This window comes from Nerophis lumbriciformis, linkage group LG11, assembly GCF_033978685.3.
Source record: "Nerophis lumbriciformis linkage group LG11, RoL_Nlum_v2.1, whole genome shotgun sequence".
NCBI classification, from domain to species: Eukaryota; Metazoa; Chordata; class Actinopteri; order Syngnathiformes; family Syngnathidae; genus Nerophis; species Nerophis lumbriciformis.
In genome coordinates this window covers 39,226,916-39,252,782 of record NC_084558.2, presented here as the reverse complement: position 1 = coordinate 39,252,782, position 25,867 = coordinate 39,226,916, and the positions used below count along the sequence as shown (strand labels likewise).

Sequence of the window (25,867 nt, the reverse complement as noted above, 5' to 3'; positions counted from 1 at the left end):
TTGGATATTAAGTTCCATATACAGTACATCAATGCAATGCTGAATGTCTTCAAAGGCGGGTTTATTTCATTAAAAAAAACACACCTTAAAATGAAAAAAACTACAACAAATAAAAAATATTCCTTCTTTAAAAAAGATACAATAGGCAAAATCAGCTTTTTATTCAGGACTTGGGTTGGACACCTCAACAGGCGAATTAGTGGAATTGTGAAAATGTTTGGATCGTTTTCCTTTATGGACCATTTCACTTCTTCCGTCCTCACCGTCTTCTCGCTCGAGTCTCCCTCTCTTGACAAAGTGCTCGATCCTGGACTCCAGACTCTCGCAGCAGGGACGTTCCAGCAGCGGCCGGTAGTTTCTCTGGCGGCTGCCTTCTACCAGCCAACAACGGTTGGACGACAACTCGCCTGTGGACATTCATGTTGTCTGTGATAACTCGCTTTTAAATGTTTATTATATTGTGACTTCTGACCTGTGGCCTCCTCCAAGCCTTGGATCATGCCCTGGAGGACGTGGGCCCTGACAGCGCTCTGGGTCCAGTGTTGCTGCAGCGCCGACAGGACGTAATTCCGCTCCTCGGACTCTCGTCTCCAACTCAAACCCTCAAAGTGGCAGTCATGGAGAACGAGCGGGTAGTCGACTGCCATGCTTAACAGGCAAAACAACAAAATTATATTTATGCATTCAGAAAATCCATTGATTCAAATTAATGTCGTTTTAAAGTCAAAATAATGGCCAACCAACATGGCATCTGTAAAGCTGAAATTGATGAAACAGGAGTTTAGAGTTTAAATATTAGGAAGAAAATGCATTTATTTACATTGTCAAAGGAGGCAGAAGACAAGGCTTCTGTAAAGCTGGGGTTTATAGAGTGAAATGTACAGTTTAATATAAAGTGTTTGTCCACAATTGAATCAACCAACTATGAGCCGTACACCTTGCTTCCGAATTCTGATGGATGCTGCAAATTGTGAGTTTAAATGTATTATTTTATCATATTCAATATGTTTTTACAATTATTGTCATTTTGACAGCACCATATAGTGATATGTTCTACTTGCTGATGCCGGTTCATTGCACCAGAATACAGCTTGTTTTGTACACTATTGAGGTGATTCAATGTAAAGTAGTGCGCAAGTGTGTTTCCAAGTGTGTGTATTATGAGAGTTTTTTTATTAAAGTCAAATTAAATAGGTAATCACCGAAGGCCTAGGTGTGAAATGCACGGCCCGACACCGCGTCACATAAACCTGGAAGTGAAACAACCGATCACCCTTTACAATTTCAAATGGAAGAAGATAAACATATTTAACACACAAATACAAATAATATGGCTCTTATGAAGCCAGAATACTATTTGATGTTTCCTCTGCAAATAAAGTATATTGTGTCTATTTAATGTAGTTATTAAAAGAATACAACTTGGTTAAAAGATTTTAGACTGTGTATAAGTAGTTTTTGAGCATATTTACCAACACAACGATAATAATGATAACTGATCATTTTAGTCACAGTAACTTTATTTAACCAGTTTGTTTGTTGTTTTGTTTGTGTATATTTGAGGGTCCCCCACTCCCTCCTTAACAGAGACAGAACCTAGTTTTATTGATTTTGGTTATCTCAGGGCATTCAATCGATCCGAACTGGACTGTTTGGTTTGTTTTAGAAGACTTTTCGCCTCTCATCCGAATAGGCTTCATCAGTTCATGCTCATAGACTTAAGATTTTAGTTGTGATTTTTATTCAAGTGCAAAATTCAGCTTACAAACAGTATATTTTATTGTTATTATTTGTTTTATTTAACTTGGTATTTAAAGGTTTACATTTCAATTACAATGTGAAAATATACAAAGAATAAATGTTAATTGCATTTGAAAGTGTATATTTGCATTACTCGTATGTATTGTCATATCAGTGGTTATTTGGTCTTCATAAAATTATAGCAATAATATTGTTTATCGGCAATAACTTGGAGAAAAAAATTGTAATGTTAAGTGAAAAATAAATTATTATTGTTATTAATATTTTAGAAAAAATACTAATGTTACAGGAATACTCTTTATTTTAAAGATTTTTTCTGTATTTTTTCAAAAATTGTTGTATAGAAATTAAATAATGCAGTATTATTTTTTCGGGAGAAAATAGCGAAAGTCTGTTTTGCAAAGCAAAACATTTTTTGTTGTTTGTTTTTTCAAGTCATATATTTTATTTTTAAAAGGGTTGAATTTTTTTCAAAACAATGTCGTATTCTTTGCGATAAAAAGTCGTAATGATACCAGAATATTTAACCATTATGTTGTGATTTAATATAATATTGTAGTATTTTCCAGAAAAAAGTAAAATATTAAAAGATACCTTTAATTTTGTATTTATTTTTTTAGAAATACTTGTATTACAGGAATAAATTTGTATAACAATTTTTTTTCAGAACATGGTTTCTTGATAAAAACAATTGTAATGTCATTAGAATATTTAATATGACCATGACGTCTGTGTTGGCCCTGCGATGAGATGGCGACTTGTCCAGGGTGTACCACGCCTTCTGCCCGAATGCAGCTGAGATAGGCAGCAGCACCCCCTGCGATCCCAAAAGGGACAAGCGGTAGAAAATGGATAAATGTTTTGTTTTTTTCCCCCAAGTGAAAAGATCTAATGTGAAGCAAACATGTTAGTCTTTTTGGAGGTTCTTTTTTATATATTGTCATTAAATCAGTGGTTATTTGGTCTTTAAAAAATTATAGCAATAATAATGTTTATCTGCAATAATTTGGAGGTCGATATATTGTCCAGCAAAATGTGTTATGTTCCCAGGACTACTTACAGTATAAACCCTTTGTAGGGCTCATCAAAAGAAAAGACTGGCACATTGAACTTGATGGCAAAGACTACTTCCTGCTAGTCTAGTCACTACTGCCATCTAAAATCTTGGAATGGCAATTGCATGCATGCAAAGTGTACTATAAAACACAGTACAGTATTTGCAAATAAGTCACAAATGTGAACGTTAACTGGACAGCACAGCTGTGTTAAATGTTAAATAAAAAAAATAATTTAAAAATAATAATTTAAGCAATATTTATTAACACATTTAAACACACAAAAGGTAGTTAGCGATGAATGCCGGTATCGATTCCCAAGTGCTCCCTGTAGTTGACTCTTAGAAGAGCGATGACCTCACCTGTATTGAGGCTTCCTGGGGTTGTTTTGAACATTGAGGAGCTTTTCGATTATGTCCGGAGCTTCTAGCTTCTGGCCTATCAGAAGAAGCACGGCCATCATGCAGCGGACCTGCAACGAAGACGCTCCTTTTTACATTAAACGTTATTTTTTTTGGACTGGATTACAGGTGTGTGGCTACCTGGTGGTAGAGGAAGGCGAGCCCTTTCAGCTCAAATATGAACACGTCGTACGGGTCCGCGGTGCGTTCAGGGTGCACAGGTTTGACTGTGGCAGACAGGATGGTCCTCTCAAACTGCAGGACGCCATTCCCTACATCCATCTTGCACAGGTTACGGAAGTCATGGGTACCCTCGTATCTGTTGGAGATGTAAAAAGGGTTGAGAAATGGGCACTATGAAACATATTCCCAATACCGTATTTTTCGGACTATAAGTCGCAGTTTATTTCATAGTTTGGCCGGGGGTGCGACTTATGTATACACAGGAGCAACGTTCCCTCGAAGGTGCGCGCCTGCGCAATTGCGCACTGCTCAAGCGTCCTCTGCGCACAGCAAATATATGCCGCGCACCAAAACAAATCCCATCTGAATTCTAAACAAAACAAACACATTCATTCTGTATAATTTTGCAATGCAACTCTGAGTGACAGTGACAACAAGCGGCCCTAACGGTGTTCATCAACACCGTTCAATTATTGTATCGAGATGCTTCGAGGACAGGAATTATGTCGATCACTTTATTGAGCAAAACTGTTTATATTCGGCCATAACCACACCAAAAACATGAGTAAAAAACTTCTATCTCGAAAAACTACCGGTAGTCATTTTCTGCCGTAAAAACCAAATTGTCATCTGTCACCAACACGCATACCACTAAGCCACTGGTGCGTTTATGGCCACACAAAAAGTCGGACAACTCAAACACCACACAAAGTTACACTATAACTCCTCAGTCATACGTGTGCTTATTCTACTGTCATTTATTATTAATGTTAATTTATTTATATTAATCATGAAATGCTGTTACTAGAGAAAGTTACAGGAATGCACACTTCATCCTATGCTTACATTTCATTGTGCTACATGAGGATGTTTAAGGGCAACTAAATGTGATCTCTGAAAGGGGTACAAATGATTTCCAAAGCAGGACCCCCACCCAGACATATTGTACAATACTAATCCATAGCTTATGAAAAACAAGATTTCTTTTATTTTCATTACAATTGGGCCAAATCACTAATATTACAAAATAATCTCATGAAAATGACTCCTCTCATTTGAGTGTTATTATAAAAGATTGGTTTGAGACATGTGTGCTGCTGGTATTGCCACGTGTGATGTTCACTGAATGCTCAGGGAGTTTTTGTGTTTGCTCACACACATGAACAATTAGAGGGAACATTGCTCAGGAGCGACTTATGTGTGAAATTATTAACACATTACCGTAAAATATCCAATAATATTATTGAGCTCATTCACGTAAGAGACTAGACGTATAAGATTTCATGGGATTTAGCGATTAGGAGTGACAGATTGTTTGGTAAACGTATAGCATGTTCTATATGTTATAGTTATTTGAATGACTCTTACCATAATATGTTACGTTAACATACCAGGCATGTTCTCAGTTGGTTATTTATGCCTCATATAATGTACACTTATTCAGCCTGTTGTTCACTATTCTTTATTTATTTATTTTAAATTGCCTTTCAAATGTCTATTCTTGGTGTTGGGTTTTATCAAATAAATTTCCCCCCAAAATGCGACTTATATACGTTTTTTTCCGTCTTTATTATGCATTTTTGGTCCGTGCGACATATACTCCGGTTCGACTTATACTCCGAAAAATACGGTAATTAGATTTTTCAATCATCTGCTGCAGATGATTGGGAGCATCTCACTTTTTGGCAGCGTCCGCCATCAATGTAATGTTTAAGGCCCCTCGTGGGAAGTAGTAGCGGTATGTGCGGGACTGGCAGTCAAAGCGTGCGCTGAAGCCCGCCGCTGCAGGAGCCCAGTCCAAAATCCGAATGTCCCGGGGCAGGACTCGGTTGAGCATCTTTATGTAAGGAAGCTCGGGGGCTGCGGCGTCCTTCTTTTTAGCGCCAACGTCGCCGGGAAGCGTGACTCCCAAGCCTCCGCCGTACTGCGAGGAGCGCAGGTCGATGGTTATCACCTGCGGAGGAGGACAAGATGACGGACCAAAAGATAGGAAAGGAAAATGACAAGTGGACTGACCTGGGAGAAGGCGCTGACTCCTTTGTCGGTGCGTCCACAGCGGTGATAGTTGGAGCTCTGGCGGTCCTGGATGAGTCGCGTCTTCAGGAGGGCTTCGAAGATTCTGGCCTCCACCGTGTTGTCCGTGTTCTCCTGGACGGCGAAGCCTTGGTAGATCCACCCAAGGTAGGCCAGGCGCAGAGCCACATGGCGGCGAGGATGTGCAGTGAAGTCAAAAGTACGCTCTTTGACTGCTTTCTTCCCCTTTTTAGAAGAACTTGTGGGCTCATTTGGTGATGGACAGCTCTCCATTTGACCTCCATTTGTCTGCTTCAGCTGGGACTTGAGTTCCTCCAGCTCTTCTTCCAAGTCCTTAATTCTCTGGACTAATGTCTCAGGCATTTTACTCAACAAATGGCTGGACAACACCTCACGAGCTTTCACTAAGTTCACGTATTTTAATCTAAAAACAACACATAACGGGTCATATTAACATTCATGACTATTGATAAAGCAAAAAAAAACAGAATTTTACCTTTTCATTTGGACCTCAGAAAAGTTTAAAAACGTGTATTTCTCTTTATTCCAATCAAGTATGGTTGTTGTGCCTGCTGCTGCACACGCGACACTTTACGATCGCGAGTTTTACGTTAAGGTCGGAGTCATTTACGGCAAGTGCTCACTTCCGGTACAGGGATTTCTTGGGAAATGTAGTTCTTTAATCACGTTAGCAAAGCAAGACCTTCGAAAATTGTAATTTTAAATAAATAAACATAATTTTAATTGATTCATTTAAATTAAATAAACATTTAAAAGGGTGTTTCTCACAAAAGTAGCTTTACTCTCCGTGTATTAGGAATTTTCGGGTAAAGATAAGAGTGGTCACATGATAAATGATAAATGATAAATGGGTTGTACTTGTATAGCGCTTTTCTACCTTCAAGGTACTCAAAGCGCTTTGACACTACTTCCACATTTACCCATTCACACACACATTCACACACTGATGGAGGGAGCTGCCATGCAAGGCGCTAACCAGCACCCATCAGGAGCAAGGGTGAAGTGTCTTGCTCAGGACACAACGGACATGACGAGGTTGGTACTAGGTGGGGATTGAACCAGGGACCCTCGGGTCGCGCACAGCCATTCTCCCACTGCGCCACGCCGTCCCTTTCTACATGATATGTAGAAAAAAGTTTATTTTCATGTTGTTGCGCTGTTGTTCTTTTTTAAAGTTATCGAAAACTTATCGTAAAACTGCACACATGTTCATTTTAGTACTTTTGTAAGCCTCAGGAATAAAACGTCGATTGCAGAATTCAGCTGTAAAAATGCAAAACACACAATTAATTATAACATCAATCCATCCATTTTCTACCGCTTATTCCCTTCGGGGTCGTGGGGGGCGCTGGAGCCTATCTCAGCTACAATCGGGCGGAAGGCGGGGTACACCCTGGACAAGTCATCATAGATTAATTATGACAGGTCCTGTCAAATATATTGTAAAAAGTTGCTAATGACTATTTGTCACTTCCTACAAATCGGCACTCAATATATCTTTCAAAACCAGGGGCTTAGATGTTAAGTTAACAGTTTGGTTAAAAAAAATAATTAAAAAAAGTAAAATGTGAACTCATCAAATATTAGTAATGAGCAAAAATAGTTCAACTTGTAATAACATAAAAAGAGCCAATTGCAATATGGTTTGGAATTAAAAAAAAAAAAGTGTATGCCACTAAATCTTGGGCTGATAATAAAAACACCTTTAAACTGTCTAAAACTAAAGAATATTGTGGGACATTTGAGGCTAAAAGTCACATTTCCACCATCCATCGGTAAGATGTATTTTCATTTGTTCTTGCTTACACTAGGACAGGGGTTGGCGACCCAAAACATTGAAAGCGCCATATTGGACCAAAAATACAAAAAACAAACCTGCCTGGAGTCGCAAAAAATGAAAAGCTGTATATAAGTCTTATAATGAAGGCAACACATGACGTAAGTGTCTATATTAACTATATTGGCCTACTATCAAAATGACTATGTGTCGCAGGCTGAAGCAAATCTTGACAGAAATGTTGAAATGTAATATTTTCAATCAATCAATCAATGTTTATTTATATAGCCCTAAATCACAAGTGTCTCAAAGAGCTGCACAAGCCACAACGACATCCTCGGTACAAAGCCCACATAAGGGCAAGGAAAAACTCACCCCAGTGGGACGTCGATGTGAATGACTATGAGAAACCTTGGAGAGGACCGCATATGTGGGTAAACCCCCCCCCCCCCCAAAGGGATTTTTCGACACATTTTTACAACATTAGAAACCATTAGTAAACCAGAGGCTACTCAGAAGGTGAGATAACTCCTGGAAATTACTAGCTTTTAATGGCCAAAGGTATAGATGTGTGTGTCCAAGTTAAAGGAAACGGCAGGCTGTCTTCTTTTAATAGATTTATTACAATCTTTGGCACGCTAGGTTGTGTTTGCTGTGGTCTGGAACAACATGGCACAAAAACAACTATCAGAAATTCAGCCAATATTACATACAGATAATGTGTCATGAGACATGCAAAACTAAATGATATACAAGGAGGATAAAAGTAAAGGATATTAAATGAGCTCAAATATACCTACAAATGAGGCATAATGATGCAATATGTACATACAGCTAGCCTAAATAGCATGTTAGCATTGATTAGCTTGCAGTGACCGAATATTGATTGATTGATTGATTGATTGAAACTTGTATTAGTAGATTGGACAGTACAGTACATATTCCGTACAATTGACCACGACACCCATTTAAGTCGGGATCCACGTTAATCAATTCATGGTAATGATAATGATATGCCTGATTAGCACTCCAACAAGTCAATAAAATCAACAAAGCGCACCTTTGTGCATTCACGCACAGTATAAAAGGTTTGGTAGACAAAACGAAACAAAGAAGGAGTGGAAGATTTCACATGTAAACAAACTGTTGCGTCACAGTCCACACTATGGTGAGTTCAAGAACCGCCGAAATTAGTAGGACAAAACGATGTTCACCAAATAGTCTCATCAGTGAAGCATACACACACACATATTAAACAGTGGGCTTTCTAACAATCGGGAAGGTTTGTGTCAAACAAAAAAACTAAAATGTTCCCCCATCTTTTTCCATTTGTAACCCTTTTTAAAAAATGCTCCAGGGAGCCACTAGGGCGGCACTAAAGAGCCGCATGCGGCTCGAGACCCGCGGGTTGCTGACCACCGCACTAAAGGTTTCTATTCCAGGGTCAAACTATGGCCAATGATAAAAGTGATTGCTTGATATTGATGGGCTCCACCGCCACCGTGCACTTCCTGTCATAAATGCAGATCACGCATGCACAAACACAACATCGGATTTTTACCACAATTAACAAACTAATGTCTAACTTCATAAAAGTCTGCCTCACCATTAATGACATCATCCTGATCGTAAAGAAGCCACAAAAAGGGCGGGGTTAGGCATCTTCTTCTGAGAAGACAATGACAACATGTCCATAAACACTGTTTTTTTTCCCCCAGCTGCTCTGTCGTGACCTCAGGACAGACACTCGTTACACAACCGCAACACACACTTACACAACTCCCACTCGGCATTTCTCCATAAGGTTGCTGTGGATAGTCATGCTGATGGGGAAAAGTTGCTGCTGGTTGTCATGGAAACCCTCCTCAGCCAAACTCCTCCATCTGTCCTGGCCGCCAGCCAAAGCAGCTACTGTGTGTGTGTAAACACGCAATCACGGATAGGATTACACACACACACACACACACACACACACACACACACACACACACACACACACACACACACACACACACACACACACACACACACACACACACACACACACACACACACACACACAAACCTCCAAATAGATAGACAGTTAAAAAAAAAAACACACACTGTATAAAAATAGATGTGTCATCCAGGCCCTTACAAATACATATATGATATTTTGCTATATATTTATATATATAAATATATATATTTATAGAAGCAAAAGGTTATAAGTACCTCGCAGCAAACAAGTCCAAAAGGTTATGTTATCCTCCCTTATAAATGTAATTAATTCTAGCGATCCGCACCTGGAGGCAGGCTAAGTGTGATAAATATTATTATCAAATGAACCACCTGTTACCTCTCAAATGTCGCCATCAAATGTCAGAAGTGTCGTCCACCCCCTCTGCACTTTTTTATGAAGCGCACACAGAACATTTACAAAAAGGAGTAAGACGGCGAAAAAGCGATTATGTACAGTGGACAAAGTCGGAATATGCCGAGGAAAAAAGGGAGAAAAAGGCTTGATGTTAGAAGAAAGAGTGCGATTGTGATGAGAATTTAATTGTATTTATTTAGTGTTTGTCGTAATGTCGATTTTTTAGAAAAAAAAAATTTTTTTTTAGAAAGAAGTCATAATGTTGCAAGAACAATTAATATTTTGAGAAATAAGTTGTAATGTTAAGTGAAAAATAGATATTCTTTTTTTTTTTTTTTTTTTTAGGAAAAAGTACTTATGTATATATAAATATTTTTTGGGGTATTTATTTTTCTAAAAATGTTGTGTGGAAATTAAATAATGCAGTATTATTTTTGTTTGGGGGGGGGGGGGGGGAGGGGGAGAAAATAGCCAAAAAAAAAGGCTGTTTCGCGAAGCAAAACATGTTTTTTTTGTTTAGTTTTTTTTAAGTCGTAATGAAGCGGGAATAATGTTGTATTTAAAAAAAAAAAAAAAAAGGGTTTAATTTTTTTCAAAACAATGTTGTATTCTCTGGGATAAAAAGTCGTAATGTTACCAGAATATTTAATCATTATGTTGTTATGTTATTAGAATATTGTAGAATTTTTTATAAAAAGTTGTAATATTAAAAGGTAATTTTTATTTATATATTTATTTTTTGGAAATACCTGTTGTATTACAGGAATAATTTTGTATTTAAATTTTTTTCAGAACAATGTTTTATGATAAAAAATCGTAATGTCATTAGAATATTTAATTTGACCATGTGATGTAAAAAGAATAATGTTTTTTTATTTTTTTCAAGTAAAAAGTTGTAATGTTAAGCAAAAATTTTAGTCTTTTTGGAGGTTCTTTTTTTTAGAAAAAAGTAGCAGTGTTATAGGCATAATTTTGTATTCTTTAACAAAAAAAAAGTGTTGTAATCTTTTCCAGAATAATGTTGTATTTTTTATGATAAAACATTATAATATTACCATAAAATATATTTTTTATCTGACCATGACGTTAATGTTATGAGAATGATGTAGTATTTTTTCCCAAAAAAGTTGTAATGTTCAGCGAATTAAAAAAACATTTTTTTTAGAAAAAAAAAGTGGTAATGTTACAGGAATAGTTTCAATAAAAGATTACATTTTCCCAGCAGGGTTTACCCCGCCTTCCGCCCGATTGTAGCTGAGATAGGCTCCAGCGCCCCCCGCGACCCCAAAGGGAATAAGCGGTAGAAAATGGATGGACAATTGTACTGTATATTTTGAAATAAAAAGTCGTAATGTTACTAGATTATTTAATTTGACCATGTGATGTAAAAAGAATAATGTTTTTTTATTTTTCTAAGTAAAAAGTTGTAATGTTAAGCAAAAATTGTAGTCTTTTTGGAGGTTCTTTTTTTTTTTTTTTTTTAGAAAAAAGTAGTAGTGTTAAAGACATAATTTTGTATTCTTTAACAAAAAATTTTTTTGTAATCTTTTCCAGAATAATGTTGTATTTTTCATGATAAAACATTATAATATTACCATAAAATATATTTTTTATCTGACCATGACGTTAATGTTATGAGAATGATGTAGTATTTTTTCCCAAAAAAGTTGTAATGTTAAGCGAATTTTTTTTGGAAAAAAAAGTGGTAATGTTACAGGAATAATTTCAATAAAAGGCTACATTTTTCCAGCACAATTGTAGTGTATATTTTGAAATAAAAAGTCGTAATGTTACAAGATTATTTAATTTGACCATGATGTCGTTATGTTATGACAATAATGTAGCATTCATTTATCCCAGAAAAAAGTTGGAATGTTAAGCAAAAAATGTTTGTCTTTTTTTTTTTTTAGAAAAAGGTGGTAATGTTATGGGAATACAATTTTATTTTTTATTTACTTTTTTCTTCAGAACAGTACAAAGTATTGAAAGGCACCTAAAGCTAATTTTGGGGGGTCAATTCACTGAGGGGTTTTTTCTTAATAAAAATACATGACCTGATTGTTTCCTAACAATGTTTAGTTTTAGGTAAATCATTGATGAAACCGTGATTGTGGTAAGCAAGCTACTGAGTCACTTTACCCTGACTTTATTTTTTAACATTGTGTAATCTTTTACATAAAGCATTAAAAACAACTCCCGGTGTGAAGTAAGTATGCACAATGCGATGCTGTTAGTCAGTAAAGGGTTGAGTAAACCAGCTTACTCTTACATACATACATTGATAACATTAAGATCACATTTGATACTTCAAAATGGAAATCTACCTCTGTTGCAAATTATAGTAATTGTGTGAAATAATAACCAAAGTTGTTCAAAGCGATAGCGTACTAACACATTCTACCATGGAATGTAGCTAAAAAGATCAAATGAAACAGGGATTTTCCGAGGTGCAAACATTTTAAGTGACATTGAAATAAAGTAATAATTATATTAGACATTTCTCTATTCGGCAGTGCTGTACATGCTTGTTATATATAGTCTATATAGTCATTTTAAAACGAGTATTGCATATTATATTTTAACATTAGTTATATATATACATACATACAGTACAGGCCAAAATTTTGGACACTTTCTCATTTCAATGCATTTTCTTTATTTTCACGACTATTTACATTGTAGATTGTCACTGAAGGCCTCACAACTATGAATACACATGTGGAGTTATGTACTTAACAAAAAAAAAAAAGGTGAAATAACTGAAAACATACTCTGTATTCTAGTCTCTTCAAAATAGCCACCCTTTGCTCCGATTACTGCTTTGCACACTCTTGGCATTCTCTGGATGAGCTTCAAGCACACCTGTGAAGTGAAAACCATTTCACCTCTTGAAGCTCATGGAGAGAATGCCAAGAGTGTGCAAAGCAGTAATCAGAGCAAATCTGTGACACCCTCCATCCATCTTCTTCCGCTTATCCGAGGTCGGGTCGCGGGGGCAGCAGCCTAAGCAGGGAAGCCCAGACTGTGAACCCACACCAAACAAGAATGACAAACACATTTCGGGAGAACACCGCACCGTAACACAACATAAACACAACAGGACAAATACCCAGAACCCCTTGCAGCACTAACTCTTCCGGGACGCTACAATATACACCCCCCGCTACCTCCTACCTCAACCCCGCCCCTCCCAACCCTGCCCACCTCAACCTCCTCATGCTCTCTCAGGGAGAGCATGTCCCAAATTCCAAGCTGCTGTTTTGAGGCATGTTAAAAAAAATAATGCACTTTGTGACTTCAATAATAAATATGGCAGTGCCATGTTGGCATTTTTTTCCATAACTTGAGTTGATTAATTTTGGAAAACCTTGTTACTGTCATGTCTGTGTCGATCATGTTTTTGTTTGGCCATGTGCTGTTTGTTTTTTGGACGCTTTTTAGTTCCTGGTTGTTCACTCCCTTGTTTTGTTTCCATGGTTACCCATTAGTTTCACCTGTTCCACGTTTGGACTCACACACCTGTCACCAATCATGTCACTGTTATTTAAGCCTGTCTTTTTCTGTTGGTCGGCCTGGCGACATTATCTGCTGTTACCCTTGTCACTCATGCGTTGATTCCATGATCATTTCCATGTTTGTTCCAAGTAAGTTTAGCAGTTCTTTTGTTTCATGTCCTTAGTCTACGTTAAGTTTAAGTTTTTGTTTCATAGTCAAGTTTGTACCTCCGCCTTGTGCGCGCCTTTAGTTTGTTCTTTTTGTTATAGTAAAAATAAATATGTCCTTACCTTCACGCCATGTCCGTTCCAACTTTTATTGCATCTCGGGAAAACAAACCCACCATAGTCCATGTCATGACAGATACGTTGTTTAATGCATCCAGCGGGGCATCACAACAAAATTAGGCATAATAATGTGTTAATTCCACGACTGTATATATCGGTATCGGTTGATATCGGAATCGGTAATTAAGAGTTGGACAATATCGGAATATCGGATACGGGCAAAAAAGCCATTATCGTACATCTCCACCCTCAACGCCTTGACTGCGCCTAGAAATTCTGTCCATAAAAGTTATGAACAGAATCGGCGACAAAAGGCAGCCTAGGTTGAGTCCAACCCCAATCTGTCATGTCTGTGTAATCATGTTTTGTTTTAGTCATGTTTTGTTTTGTTTAGTTATTGGACTCTTTAGTTTCTGGCTTTTCACTCCCTTGTCTTGTTTCCATAGTTACCCATTAGTTTCACCTGTTCCACGTTTGGACTCATTGTGCACTCTTGTTTGTCACCATAGCAACCCATTAGTTTTCACCTGTCATGTCACGCACCTGTTTCACGTTTTGAGTCACGCACCTGTTTTCACCAATCATGTCACTGTTATTTAAGCCTACATTTGTTCATCACTCGTTCTGCCTGCATTGTCTTTATGCCACACCGGTTCATGTCTCTTTCTGACCAAGTAAGTTTCCTAGTCCATGCCATAGCTTCTGATCTATTTAGCACATACTTGCCAACCCTCCCGGATTTTCCGGGAGACTCCCGAAATTCAGCGCCTCTCCCGAAAACCTCCCGGGACAAATTTTCTCCCGAAAATCTCCCGAAATTCAGGCGGACTCAGGTCCATAATAACAAATATTTTATTTGAGTATTAACCCACAATTTAAACAGCATACCTGCCCAATCACGTTATAACTGTAGAATGATGGAGGGCGAGTTCTTGGTTTCTTATGTGGGTTTATTGTTAGGCAGTTTCATTATCGTCCTCCCAGCGCGGCAACAACACACAACAACAGCAGTCACGTTTTTTGTCTACCGTAAAGCAGTTCGTCTGCCGTAAACAGCAATGTTGTGACACTCTTAAACAGGACAATACTGCCATCTAGTGCATGTGATAAAAGCACTTTTGTGCGCGCCACACAGCAATGCATCATGGTTCGAAAAATAGTGACAGAGAATAGAACAAGGATGGACAATTCAACCCTTAACTCAACAATGAGTAGATGAGTGTTATGTGTGTGTATATGTGTAAATAAATGAACACTGAAATTCAAGTATTTATTTTATATATATATATATATATATATATATATATATATATATATATATATATATATATATATATATATATATATATATATATACGTAAATATATATATATATAATAAAATACATATATATATATATATATATACGGTATACGTAAGTATATATATAGCTAGAATTCACTGAACGTCAAGTATTTCTTATATATATATATATATATATATGTATATTATCTATGTATATATGAAATACTTGACTTGGTGAATTAGCTGTAAATATACTCCTCCCCTTTTAGCCACACCCCAACCACGCCCCCGTCCCACCCCGACCACGCCCACCCCCCACCTCCCGAAATCGGAGGTCTCAAGGTTGGCAAGTATGATTTAGCAACTTCACTTGTGTTTTAGGCACGCTTGCCTTTTTTGTTGTATTTTTGTGTTTGTGGGAGTGAGTGATTTATGTTAAATAAATCCAAGCTTACCTTCACGCTGTCGTCCGGAGCCGTTTTTTTGCGTTGGAAGAACAACCCCGCAGCAAGCTGCGACCCCCCCCATGTGACACAATCCGTGACACCTCAAAATTAATTTAAACACAAAAATTTTGCACAGTGTAAAGAAAAACATTGAATGATCTTGGGCTTTTTAAAGCTATATACAAGGTTACTTTGATGCATGGTCCCGTTTAAATACCCAGACAGCAGTGGGACTACAAAGATGCCATAACTAAACCATAACTGAGAATGGTAGGTTGAATAGCTACAGTATATGGTTTGATGCGACTCATACACATGTTGATGTTCCAGCTGACCGTGAAACGTTTATTCTAGTTTTCTTTGGGAAACGTAACGGCTACTGAACGTCTCCAGGCTTCACCATCCGCCAATACTAAGTGGTGGGCGTCTGTGATAGCACTGACTTGACTCACGGAAAAGGCGACAGTTTTGCCTTGTGGAACAACAACTCTATTTTTGTATTTGTATGAAGCAACACCTCAGCAGTAACAACATCCCTGGCAAGCTTAGTACACACACACTTCTTATTCAACTCTCGCTAATCACTCCCCTGCTCGCCCTGGCCCCGTGTCAGGTCTAGTTGACACAGTTCCCCAAATAGCTATCCAGGATATGCCTGTAATTTGATTCTTCGATTTTGGACCTCCAGAATCAGCAGGTCCTCATCCAGCATTTCAACAGGATGAAATTTCGTCTGAAAACCTTTGGACAAGTTGACCTCAGGCCCGTCAGCATCGTTGGTGATATATGTTGTCTTTTACAAATTTGAAAATACTGTAAGATTATACGTTTTTTAGAACGTGCATTTTTTTTGAAATTTTAAGATGAATGTGCTTTTGGGTGTTATTAGTCCATTTAACTGATCAGTTGAATGTTGAGTTTGTCTTAGAAGACATTTGGTGGACCACTACAGTGTCTTGAAAAAACAAAACAAAACAAAAACACTTTTAATCATGAACAAAACCCAAAACCAGTGAAAATGGTAAATAAAAACAGAATACAATGATTTGCTAATCCTTTTCAACCTATATTCAATTGAATAGACTGCAAAGACAAGATACTTAACATTCGAACTGGAAAACTTGTGTTATCTTTTGCAAATATTAGCTCATTTGGAATTTGATGCTTGCAACATGTTTTAAAAAAGCTGGCATAAGTGGCAAAAAAAGACTGAGAAAGTTGAGGAATGCTCATCAAACACTTATTTGGAACATCCCACAGGTGAACAGGCTAATTGGGAACAGGTGGGTGCCATGATTGGGTATAAAAGCAGCTTCCATGAAATGCTCAGTCATTAACAAACAAGGACGGGGCGAGGGTCACAACTTTGCGAACAAATGCGTGAGCAAATTGTCCAACAGTTTAAGAACAACATTTCTCAACCAGCTATTGCAAGGAATTTAGGGATTTCACCATCTACGGTCCGTAATATCATCAAAAGGTTCAGGGAATCTGGAGAAATCACTTCACGTAAGCGATGATATTACGAACCTTCGATCCCTCAGGCGGTACTGCATCAAAAAGCGACATCAGTGTGTAAAGGATATCACCACATGGCCTCAGGAACACTTCAGAAAACCACTGTCAGTAATTACAGTTGGCCGCTACATCTGTAAGTGCAAGTTAAAACTCGACTATGCAAAGCCAAAGCCATTTATCAACGACACCCGGAAACTATTTTCAATAAAAACATGTAATATAGGATTGAAGTTGTACTTCTTTAAAAGAAAGTCGTAATAACAAAATGTTAGAATCAATTCAATCAAACTGTAAATTTATGATTTTTTATGATCTATTACAACCTATTTCGTAAAATAAATTTGTTTTTGTACAATGCAGTATCACAACATTACTTTCATAAATAATAGTACCCCTTCTTTCATGTACAATTTTAGCAACTTTATTCATGTAACCATGACTCTTTCTTGAATTTCTATCAGGGTGTGAATCTATGGACACCTAACTATTCGATCCGATTCTGATTCCTGCGGTGATGATTCGATTCAGAATCGATACTCGATAAAACCAGATTGGCGCAATGTATTATTTGGTATAATAATTAGAATTAAACTCCTTCTGGTTGCACGGAGATGGCCTAAACATGTATTTTTATAAAGTTTTAGAAAAAAGTAATAATATATTTTTTAAATTATTTTTAGTTCATAATTTTTTTTTATTTATTTTTTTTTTTTAGTTCATAATTTATTTTTATTTTTTATTTTTTTTATTTTTATTTTTTTTAGCATAAAGATATATATATTTATATTCCATCCATCCATCCATCCATCCATCCATGGATGGATGGAATTTTATTATATTATTTTTTAATAATTATATTAATTTTATCGTTTCTTGCTAATAATTTTTATGTTAATTTTTTTTCACATCAATATTTGAAAACTATTAAGGTACAACATGGATGGATTGAATTAATTTAGAATCGGAATAAATGGGATGTGAATCGACTATTTTGTGCACCCCTAAATTTCTATATCTGACTTTATACGCATCATATTAAGAGTCAGGAAAGAACCACGGGAGGGCCTCGTTTCACCCACTTTTGCCCACACTTGGCCTGACGGTGCCCACAGGGGAGGATTAGTGTGTACAGGATGCGAAAACATCAACAAAGTACCAGCACGTCTTTCATGAGAACAGGAAGTCGATTGACGATTGCCAGTTGGAATTTTGGCATTTCCTGTTTGGAATTCCGACTGAAAACACTGATGATGATGATGATGATAGCGTGGAAATGAGACGGCTATGAAGATGAAAGTTTATTTTATGGAGAGGCCACGTCCATATTGGGTAAAAACATAACAAAGGATCTTTTTCAAACTTGTCTGGTACTTTTTGAAGGATTTGTAGCCCATGATGCCAAAACTCTGCATTGTCTATATTAATCAGCAACAAAGCTCATATTTAACTTGGTGACATGCACCTTAAAGCATCATTTTATGTGAAAAGAGCTCTATATGTGTAGCTCTATAGAACATACGTTGCAGGTCTGTTGCATGCTTTCATCACCAGGGGACCTGCTGGTAGTAAATAACCAACCCCCCCACACCATATGGTTGTACTTTACGCATACCAGCCTGTGCAAGGCTAACATTCTGCACCACTGACTGAAATATGTCCTTAACGGGATAAGTTATTTGTATTTGTGCTACACCCGTAGAACCTTCTTCTTCTTATAGGCACCATTTTTGAACATTTAAGTCTGTATTTAAATGTATATAATCCACATTATTATTCATTAATGCAGTGGTACTCAAACTTTTTTTCACCAAGTACCACCTCAGAAAAAAATCGACATTAAAATACAGTAGTGTAGTAGGCCTAAGTATTTACGAAAACAAGTAAGAGGTTTTATTTAACAATTATATTTAATATTTTTTGCCACTGTAACATTACGGTTTGAGCATGTGTTTGAATATAGGAACATAAAACACTGTACATTAACAATGAATCAAATCTATGGTGTACCACTGGATGGAGCCCTTTGAGAATCACTGATTTAGGGAATTAGTTGTGGTTTGTGTGGTTTACAATTACATTTAGACTAAAAACAGGCTTTGGTAAGCGAAACATAAGCAATAATTTGGTCGAAAAATATGCCATGCCCCAATTAATCGGCATTGTTTTGAACTAAGTGTGTTTTAAAATAGGCACAAATGCAAATGGCCACCAAACCGATTCTCGCAATATATTTTTTGTTATAAAAATTTTAAATACAACCTTCTTGAACTGACCTATGATCGCAGTGAGTAAGCACGCAGATTGCCTAAAAAAAAAACGTATTTTTAAAAATATATAATTTTTTTTAATCGATTTTCGAAAATGATTAATCGATTTAAAATTGGATTATAGAATTGTGATTCTGATGTGAATCGATTTCTTTTCAGCAGTCCCTACTTTTTTGTGAAAAAAGTTTACAAGAATAAAGTCGCATGTTTTATTAGAAAAAAGCGCTACATTAAAATAAATCAAAAAAACGTTATGGAAATCAAACTTTATATTTTTTTACGACAACATTTAAATTTTTTCAAAGAAGACATGATGTTATGTGGATGGAGTCGTACTATTTTAAATAAAATATGATTTAAGTTGTACTTGTTTAAAAGACAAGTCGTAATAACAAAATGTTGGACTCTTTTCAAACAAACTGTAGATGTACGATTTTTTTCTCAAACAACTTTTTTGTGAATTTTTTTCCTAACAATTATATGCCTTTATTTTTCCTTGCAGTATCACGACATTACCCTCATAAATAATAGTACCCCTTCTTTCTTGTACAATTTTAACAACTTTATTCACGTAACCATGACTTTTTGTTGAATTTCTATAGGGGTGTGAATCTTTCGGCACCGAACGAGTCGATCCGATTCCGATTCTTGGGGTGAGGATTCGATTCAGAATGGATTCTCGATTCAACACGATTCTGTGTATTCAACCTATTATTTTGTATATCATTTATAATGAAACTTTTTCAAAGCAGCTCACAGGTAAGAAAAGCTCCTTCTGGTTGTACGGAGATGGGCTAAAAAGGTATTTGATTTATTTAAAAAAAATACAGTACTGACCAAAAGTTTGACACACCTTATCATTCAATTAGTTTTCTTTATTTTCACGACTTGTAGATTGTCACTGAAGGCATCAAAACTATGAATGAACACATGTGGAGTTATGTACTTAACAAAAGAAGGTGAAATAACTGAAAACATGTTTTATGTTCTAGTTTCTTCAAAATAGCCACTTTTTGCTCCGATTACTTTTTCGCACACTCTTGGCATTCTCTCAATGAGCTTCAAGAGGTAGCCACCTGAAACGGTTTTCACTTCACAGGTGTGCCTTATCAGGGTTGATTAGTGGAATTTCTTGCTTTATCAATTGGGTTGGGACCATCAGTTGTGTTGTGAATGAGAAGGTGTGTCCAAACCTTTGGCCTGTACTGTGTATATTGGATCCCATATTCCAAGATATGACTCATTATTGTCTACTCTAAATGCAGTTTTTCTCCTGACATCATCTCCATAGCTTGTGTATACCAGTCAATATCAACGTATACATTTAAGACGCAAAGACGAGGAACATATGCTATTTTCCAGTATTCAAGGTAACCTTTAAAATTATGTTTATTAGATAAAACACTTTGCTTCGTAATTGCTTTCTTTATTTTACATGTATTGTGCATGTATCCAGTTTATTGCCTGGGGCCACTACAAAAGTGTGCTTGAAGCTCATCCAGAGAATGCCAAGAGTGTGCAAAACAGTAATCAGAGCAAAGGGTGGCTATTTTGAAGAAACTAGAGTATAGAACATGTTTTCAGTTATTTCACCTTTTTTTGTTAAGTACACAACTCCACGTGTGTTCATTCATAGTTTTGATGCCTTCAGTGACAATCTACAATGTAAATAGTTATGAAAATAAAGAAAACGCATTGAATGAGAAGGCGTGTCCAAACTTTTGGCCTGTATTGTATCTATGTATGTCTGTATAGATATATGTATACACAAAACCCAAAACCAGTGAAGTTGGCACGTTGTGTAAATGGTAAATAACAATGATGTGCAAATCATTTTCAAGCTATATTCAATAGAATAGACTGCAAAGACAAGATACTTAACGTTCGAACTGAGAAACTTTTGTTATTTTTTGCAAATATTAAAGTTAAAGTACCACTGATAGTCACATACACAGTAGGTGTGGTGAAATTACCCTCTGCATTTGACCCATCCCCTTGTTCAACCCCCTGGGAGGTGAGGGGAGCAGTGAGCAGCAGCGGTGGCCACGCTTGGGAATAATTTTGGTGATTTAACCCCCAATTCCAACCTTTGATTCTGAGTACCAAGCAGGGTATGACTCGGGGGGACACTCTAACCACAAGGCCACTGAGCAGGATTAGCTCATTTTGGAATGTAAATAGTCATGAAAATAAATAAACGCATTGAATGAGAAGGTGTGTCCAAACTTCTGGCCTGTACTGTATATATTTTTAATAATAATCAATCAATCAATGTTTACTTATATAGCCCTAAATCACCAGTGTCTCAAAGGGCTGCACAAGCCACAACGACATCCTCAGCCCAGATCCCACATCAGGGCAAGGAAAAACTCAACCCAATGGGACAATGAGAAACCTTGGAGGGGACCGCAGATGTGGGGGACTACCCCCTGGGCGACTGGTGCAATGGACGTCGAGTGGATCTAGCATAATATTGTGAGAGTCCAGTCCATAGTGGATCTAGCATAATAGTGTGAGAGTCCAGTCCATAGTGGATCTAACATAATAGTGAGAGAGTCCAGTCCATAGTGGATCTAACATAATAGTGAGAGTCCAGTCCATAGTGGATCTAACATAATAGTGTGAGAGTCCAGTCCATACTGGATCTAACATAATAGTGAGAGTCCAGTTCATAGTGGATCTAACATAATAGTGTGAGAGTCCAGTCCATAGTAGATCTAACATAATAGTGAGAGTCCAGTCCATAGTGGATCTAGCATAATAGTGTGAGAGTCCAGTCCATAGTGGATCTAACATAATAGTGTGAGAGTCCAGTCCATAGTGGATCTAACATAATAGTGTGAGAGTCCAGTCCATAGTGGATCTAACATAATAGTTAGAGTCCAGTCCATAGTGGATCTAACATAATAGTGAGAATCCAGTCCATAGTGGATATAACATAATAGTGAGAGTCCAGTCCATAGTGGATCTAACATAATAGTGAGAGTCCAGTCCATAGTGGATCTAACATAATAGTGAGAGTCCAGTCCATAGTGGATCTAACATAATAGTGTGAGAGTCCAGTCCATAGTGGATCTAACATAATAGTTAGAGTCCAGTCCATAGTGGATCTAACATGATAGTGAGAGTCCAGTCCATAGTGGATCTAACATAATAGTGAGAATCCAGTCCATAATGGATCTAACATAATAGTGTGAGAGTCCAGTCCATTGTGGATCTAACATAATAGTGTGAGAGTCCAGTCCATAGTGGATCTAACATAATAGTGTGAGAGTCCAGTCCATAGTGGATCTAACATAATAGTGTGAGAGTCCAGTCCATAGTGGATCTAACATAATAGTGTGAGAGTCCAGTCCATAGTGGATCTAACATAATAGTTAGAGTCCAGTCCATAGTGGATCTAACATGATAGTGATAGTCCAGTCCATAGTGGATCTAACATAATAGTGTGAAAGTCCAGTCCATTGTGGATCGAACATAATAGTGTGAGAGTCCAGTCCATAGTGGATCTAACATAATAGTTAGAGTCCAGTCCATAGTGGATCTAACATAATAGTGAGAGTCCAGTCCATAGTGGATCTAACATAATAGTGTGAGAGTCCAGTCCATAGTGGATCTAACATAATAGTGTGAGAGTCCAGTCCATAGTGGATCTAACATAATAGTGAGAGTCCAGTCCATAGTGGATCTAACATAATAGTGTGAGAGTCCAGTCCATAGTGGATCTAACATAATAGTGTGAGAGTCCAGTCCATAGTGGATCTAACATAATAGTGAGAGTCCAGTCCATAGTGGATCTAACATAATAGTGTGAGAGTCCAGTCCATAGTGGATCTAACATAATAGTGTGAGAGTCCAGTCCATAGTAGGGCCAGCAGGAGACCATCCCGAGTGGAGACAGGTCAGCAGCGCAGAGACGTCCCCAACTGCTGCACAGGCGAGCGGTCCACCCCGGGTCCCGACTTTGGACAGCCAGCACTTCATCCGTGGCCACCGAACCTGTGCCCCCCCCCTCCACAAAGGCTAATTTGGACAACCAGGTATGGTGAAGATAAGGTCCTTTTTAAAAAAACAAATAAAATAAAATAAGTTAAATAAATTAAAAACATTTTCTTGAATAAAAAAGAAAGTAAAACAATATAAAAACAGTTACATAGAAACTAGTAATTAATGAAAATGAGTAAAATTAACTGTTAAAGGTTAGTACTATTAGTGGACCAGCAGCACGCACAATCATGTGTGCTTACGGACTGTATCCCTTGCAGACTGTATTGATATATATTGATATATAATGTAGGAACCAGAATATTAATAACAGAAAGAAACAACCCTTTTGTGTGAATGAGTATAAATGGGGGAGGGAGGTTATTTGGGTTGGTGCACTAATTGCAAGTGTATCTTGTGTTTTTTATGTTGATTTAATAAAAAAAACAAAAACAAAGAAAAAAACGATACCGATAACAAAAAAAACGATACCGATAATTTCCGATATTACATTTTAAAGCATTTATCGGCATCTCTAGTATATACTGTATATAGGTATGTATGTATATAAAGGTACATACAGTATAGGCGTAATATGATCAAACTTTCTTGTTCTTGTCAAAAGTCTAGCTGCCGCATTTTGTACCAACTGTAATCTTTTAATGCTAGACATAGGGAGACCCGAAAATAATACGTTACAGTAATCGAGACGAGACGTAACGAACGCATGAATAATGATCTCAGCGTCGCTAGTGAACAAAATGGAACGAATTTGAGCGATATTACAGAGATGAAAAAAGGCCGTTTTAGTAACACTCTTAAAGGCCTATGAAACCCACTACTACCGACCACACAGTCTGATAGTTTATACATCAATGATGAAATCTTAACATTGCAACACATGCCAATACGGCCGGGTTAGCTTACTAAAGTGAAATTTTAAATTTCGCGCGAAATATCCTGCTGAAAACGTCTCGGTATGATGACGTCGGTATGATGTCACGGATTGTGGAGGACATTTTGGGACAGCATGGTGGCCAGCTATTAAGTCGTCTGTTTTCATCGCAAAATTCCACAGTATTCTGGACATCTGTGTTGGTGAATCTTTTGCAATTTGTTCAATGAACAATGGAGACAGCAAAGAAGAAAGCTGTAGGTGGGAAGCGGTGTATTGCGGCCGACTGCAGCAACACAAACACAGCCGGTGTTTCATTGTTTACATTCCCGGAAGATGACAGTCAAGCTTTACCATTGGCCTGTGGAGAACTGGGACAACAGAGACTCTTACCAGGAGGACTTTGAGTTGGATACGCAGACGCGGTACCGTGAGTATGCATGCAGCTGCGGCTTCCAAACATTTGATCGCTCGCCCGTACGTGCGTTCCGCTATGTGCATGTCACGTACGTAACTTTGGGGACTTTGGGGAAATATATGTGCTGTATGAACTTTGGGGAGGTGAACGGTACTTTGGGCTGTGGGATTGAGTGTGTTGTGCAGGTGTTTGAGTTGTATTGGCGGGTTATATGGACGGGAGGGGGGAGGTGTTTGTTATGCGGGATTAATTTGTGGCATATTAAATATAAGCCTGGTTGTGTTGTGGCTAATAGAGTATATATATGTCTTGTGTTTATTTACTGTTTTAGTCATTCCCAGCTGAATATCAGGTCCCACCCGCCTCTCACAGCATCTTCCCTATCTGAATCACTCCCGCTGCCCTCTAGTCCTTCACTCTCACTTTCCTCATCCACAAATCTTTCATCCTCGCTCAAATTAATTGGGGAATCGTCGCTTTCTCGGTCCGAATCGCTCTCGCTGCTGGTGGCCATGATTGTAAACAATGTGCAGATGTGAGGAGCTCCACAACCTGTGACGTCACGCTACTCGTCTGCTACTTCCGGTACAGGCAAGGCTTTTTTTATCAGCGACCAAAAGTTGCGAACTTTATCGTCGATGTTCTCTACTAAATCCTTTCAGCAAAAATATGGCAATATCGCGAAATGATCAAGTATGACACATAGAATGGACCTGCTATCCCCGTTTAAATAAGAAAATCGCATTTCAGTAGGCCTTTAATGTGTGACTCAAACGAGAGTTGGGTCGAAGATAATACCCAGATTCTTTACCGACTCGCCTTGTGTAATTGTTTGGTTGTCAAATGTTGAGGTGGTATTAATAAATACCACCCCAGAGTCGGGACCCGGGGTGGACCGCTCGCCTGTGCATCGGTTGGGAACATCTCTGCGCTGCTGACTCGTCTCCGCTCGGGATGGTGTCCTGCTGGCCCCACTATGGACTGGACTCTTACTATTATGTTGGATCTACTATGGACTGGACTCTCACAATATTATGTCAGACCCACTCGACATCCATTGCATTTGGTCTCCCTTAGCGGGGCGGGGTTACCCACATATGTGGTCCTCTCCAAGGTTTCTCATAGTCATTCACATCGACATCCCACTGGGGTGAGTTTTTCCTTGCCCTTATGTGGGCTCTGTACCGAGGATGTCGTTGTGGCTTGTGCAGCCCTTTGAGACACATGTGATTTAGGGCTATATAAATAAACATTGATTGATTGATTGAATAAATAGGTGTCGGTGTCTAGCAGGACCGATAATCAGCATTTCCGTTTTTTTAGCGTTGAGTTGTAAAATTGTTTAATTTCATCAAGATATAACAATTATTTTGTTTTTTAAATACATTTTTTTCAGTTATGAATTAGTTTTTGTGGGGCGGTATACCTCGGTTGGTAGAGTGGCCGTGCCAGCAACTTGAAGGTTCCAGGTTCGATCCCCGCTTCCGCCATCCTAGTCACTGCCGTTGTGTCCTTTGGCAAGACACTTTACCCACTTGCTCCCAGTGCCACCCACACTGGTTTAAATGTAACTTAGATAATGGGTTTCACAATGTAAAGCGCTTTGAGTCACTTGAGAAAAAGCGCTATATAAATGTAATTCACTTCACTTCACATTTAGAATCGGGATGAGAAAGAATCCCCAT

General features: G+C 37.7%; 1 protein-coding gene across 1 annotated transcript; it reads right to left on the bottom strand.

The window, feature by feature from the left end:
- Positions 1 to 44: 44 nt before the first annotated feature.
- On the bottom strand, positions 45 to 6,083 carry pus3 (pseudouridylate synthase 3). Its single transcript, XM_061966092.2, has 7 exons — positions 5,931 to 6,083; positions 5,417 to 5,858; positions 5,080 to 5,354; positions 3,359 to 3,536; positions 3,179 to 3,288; positions 473 to 648; positions 45 to 407 (listed from the first exon to the last, which is right to left on the bottom strand). Exons 1-7 carry the CDS (start codon positions 5,936 to 5,938, stop codon positions 160 to 162), a joined length of 1,437 nt encoding a protein of 478 aa, XP_061822076.1. The 5' UTR covers positions 5,939 to 6,083; the 3' UTR covers positions 45 to 159.
- Positions 6,084 to 25,867: the final 19,784 nt, after the last annotated feature.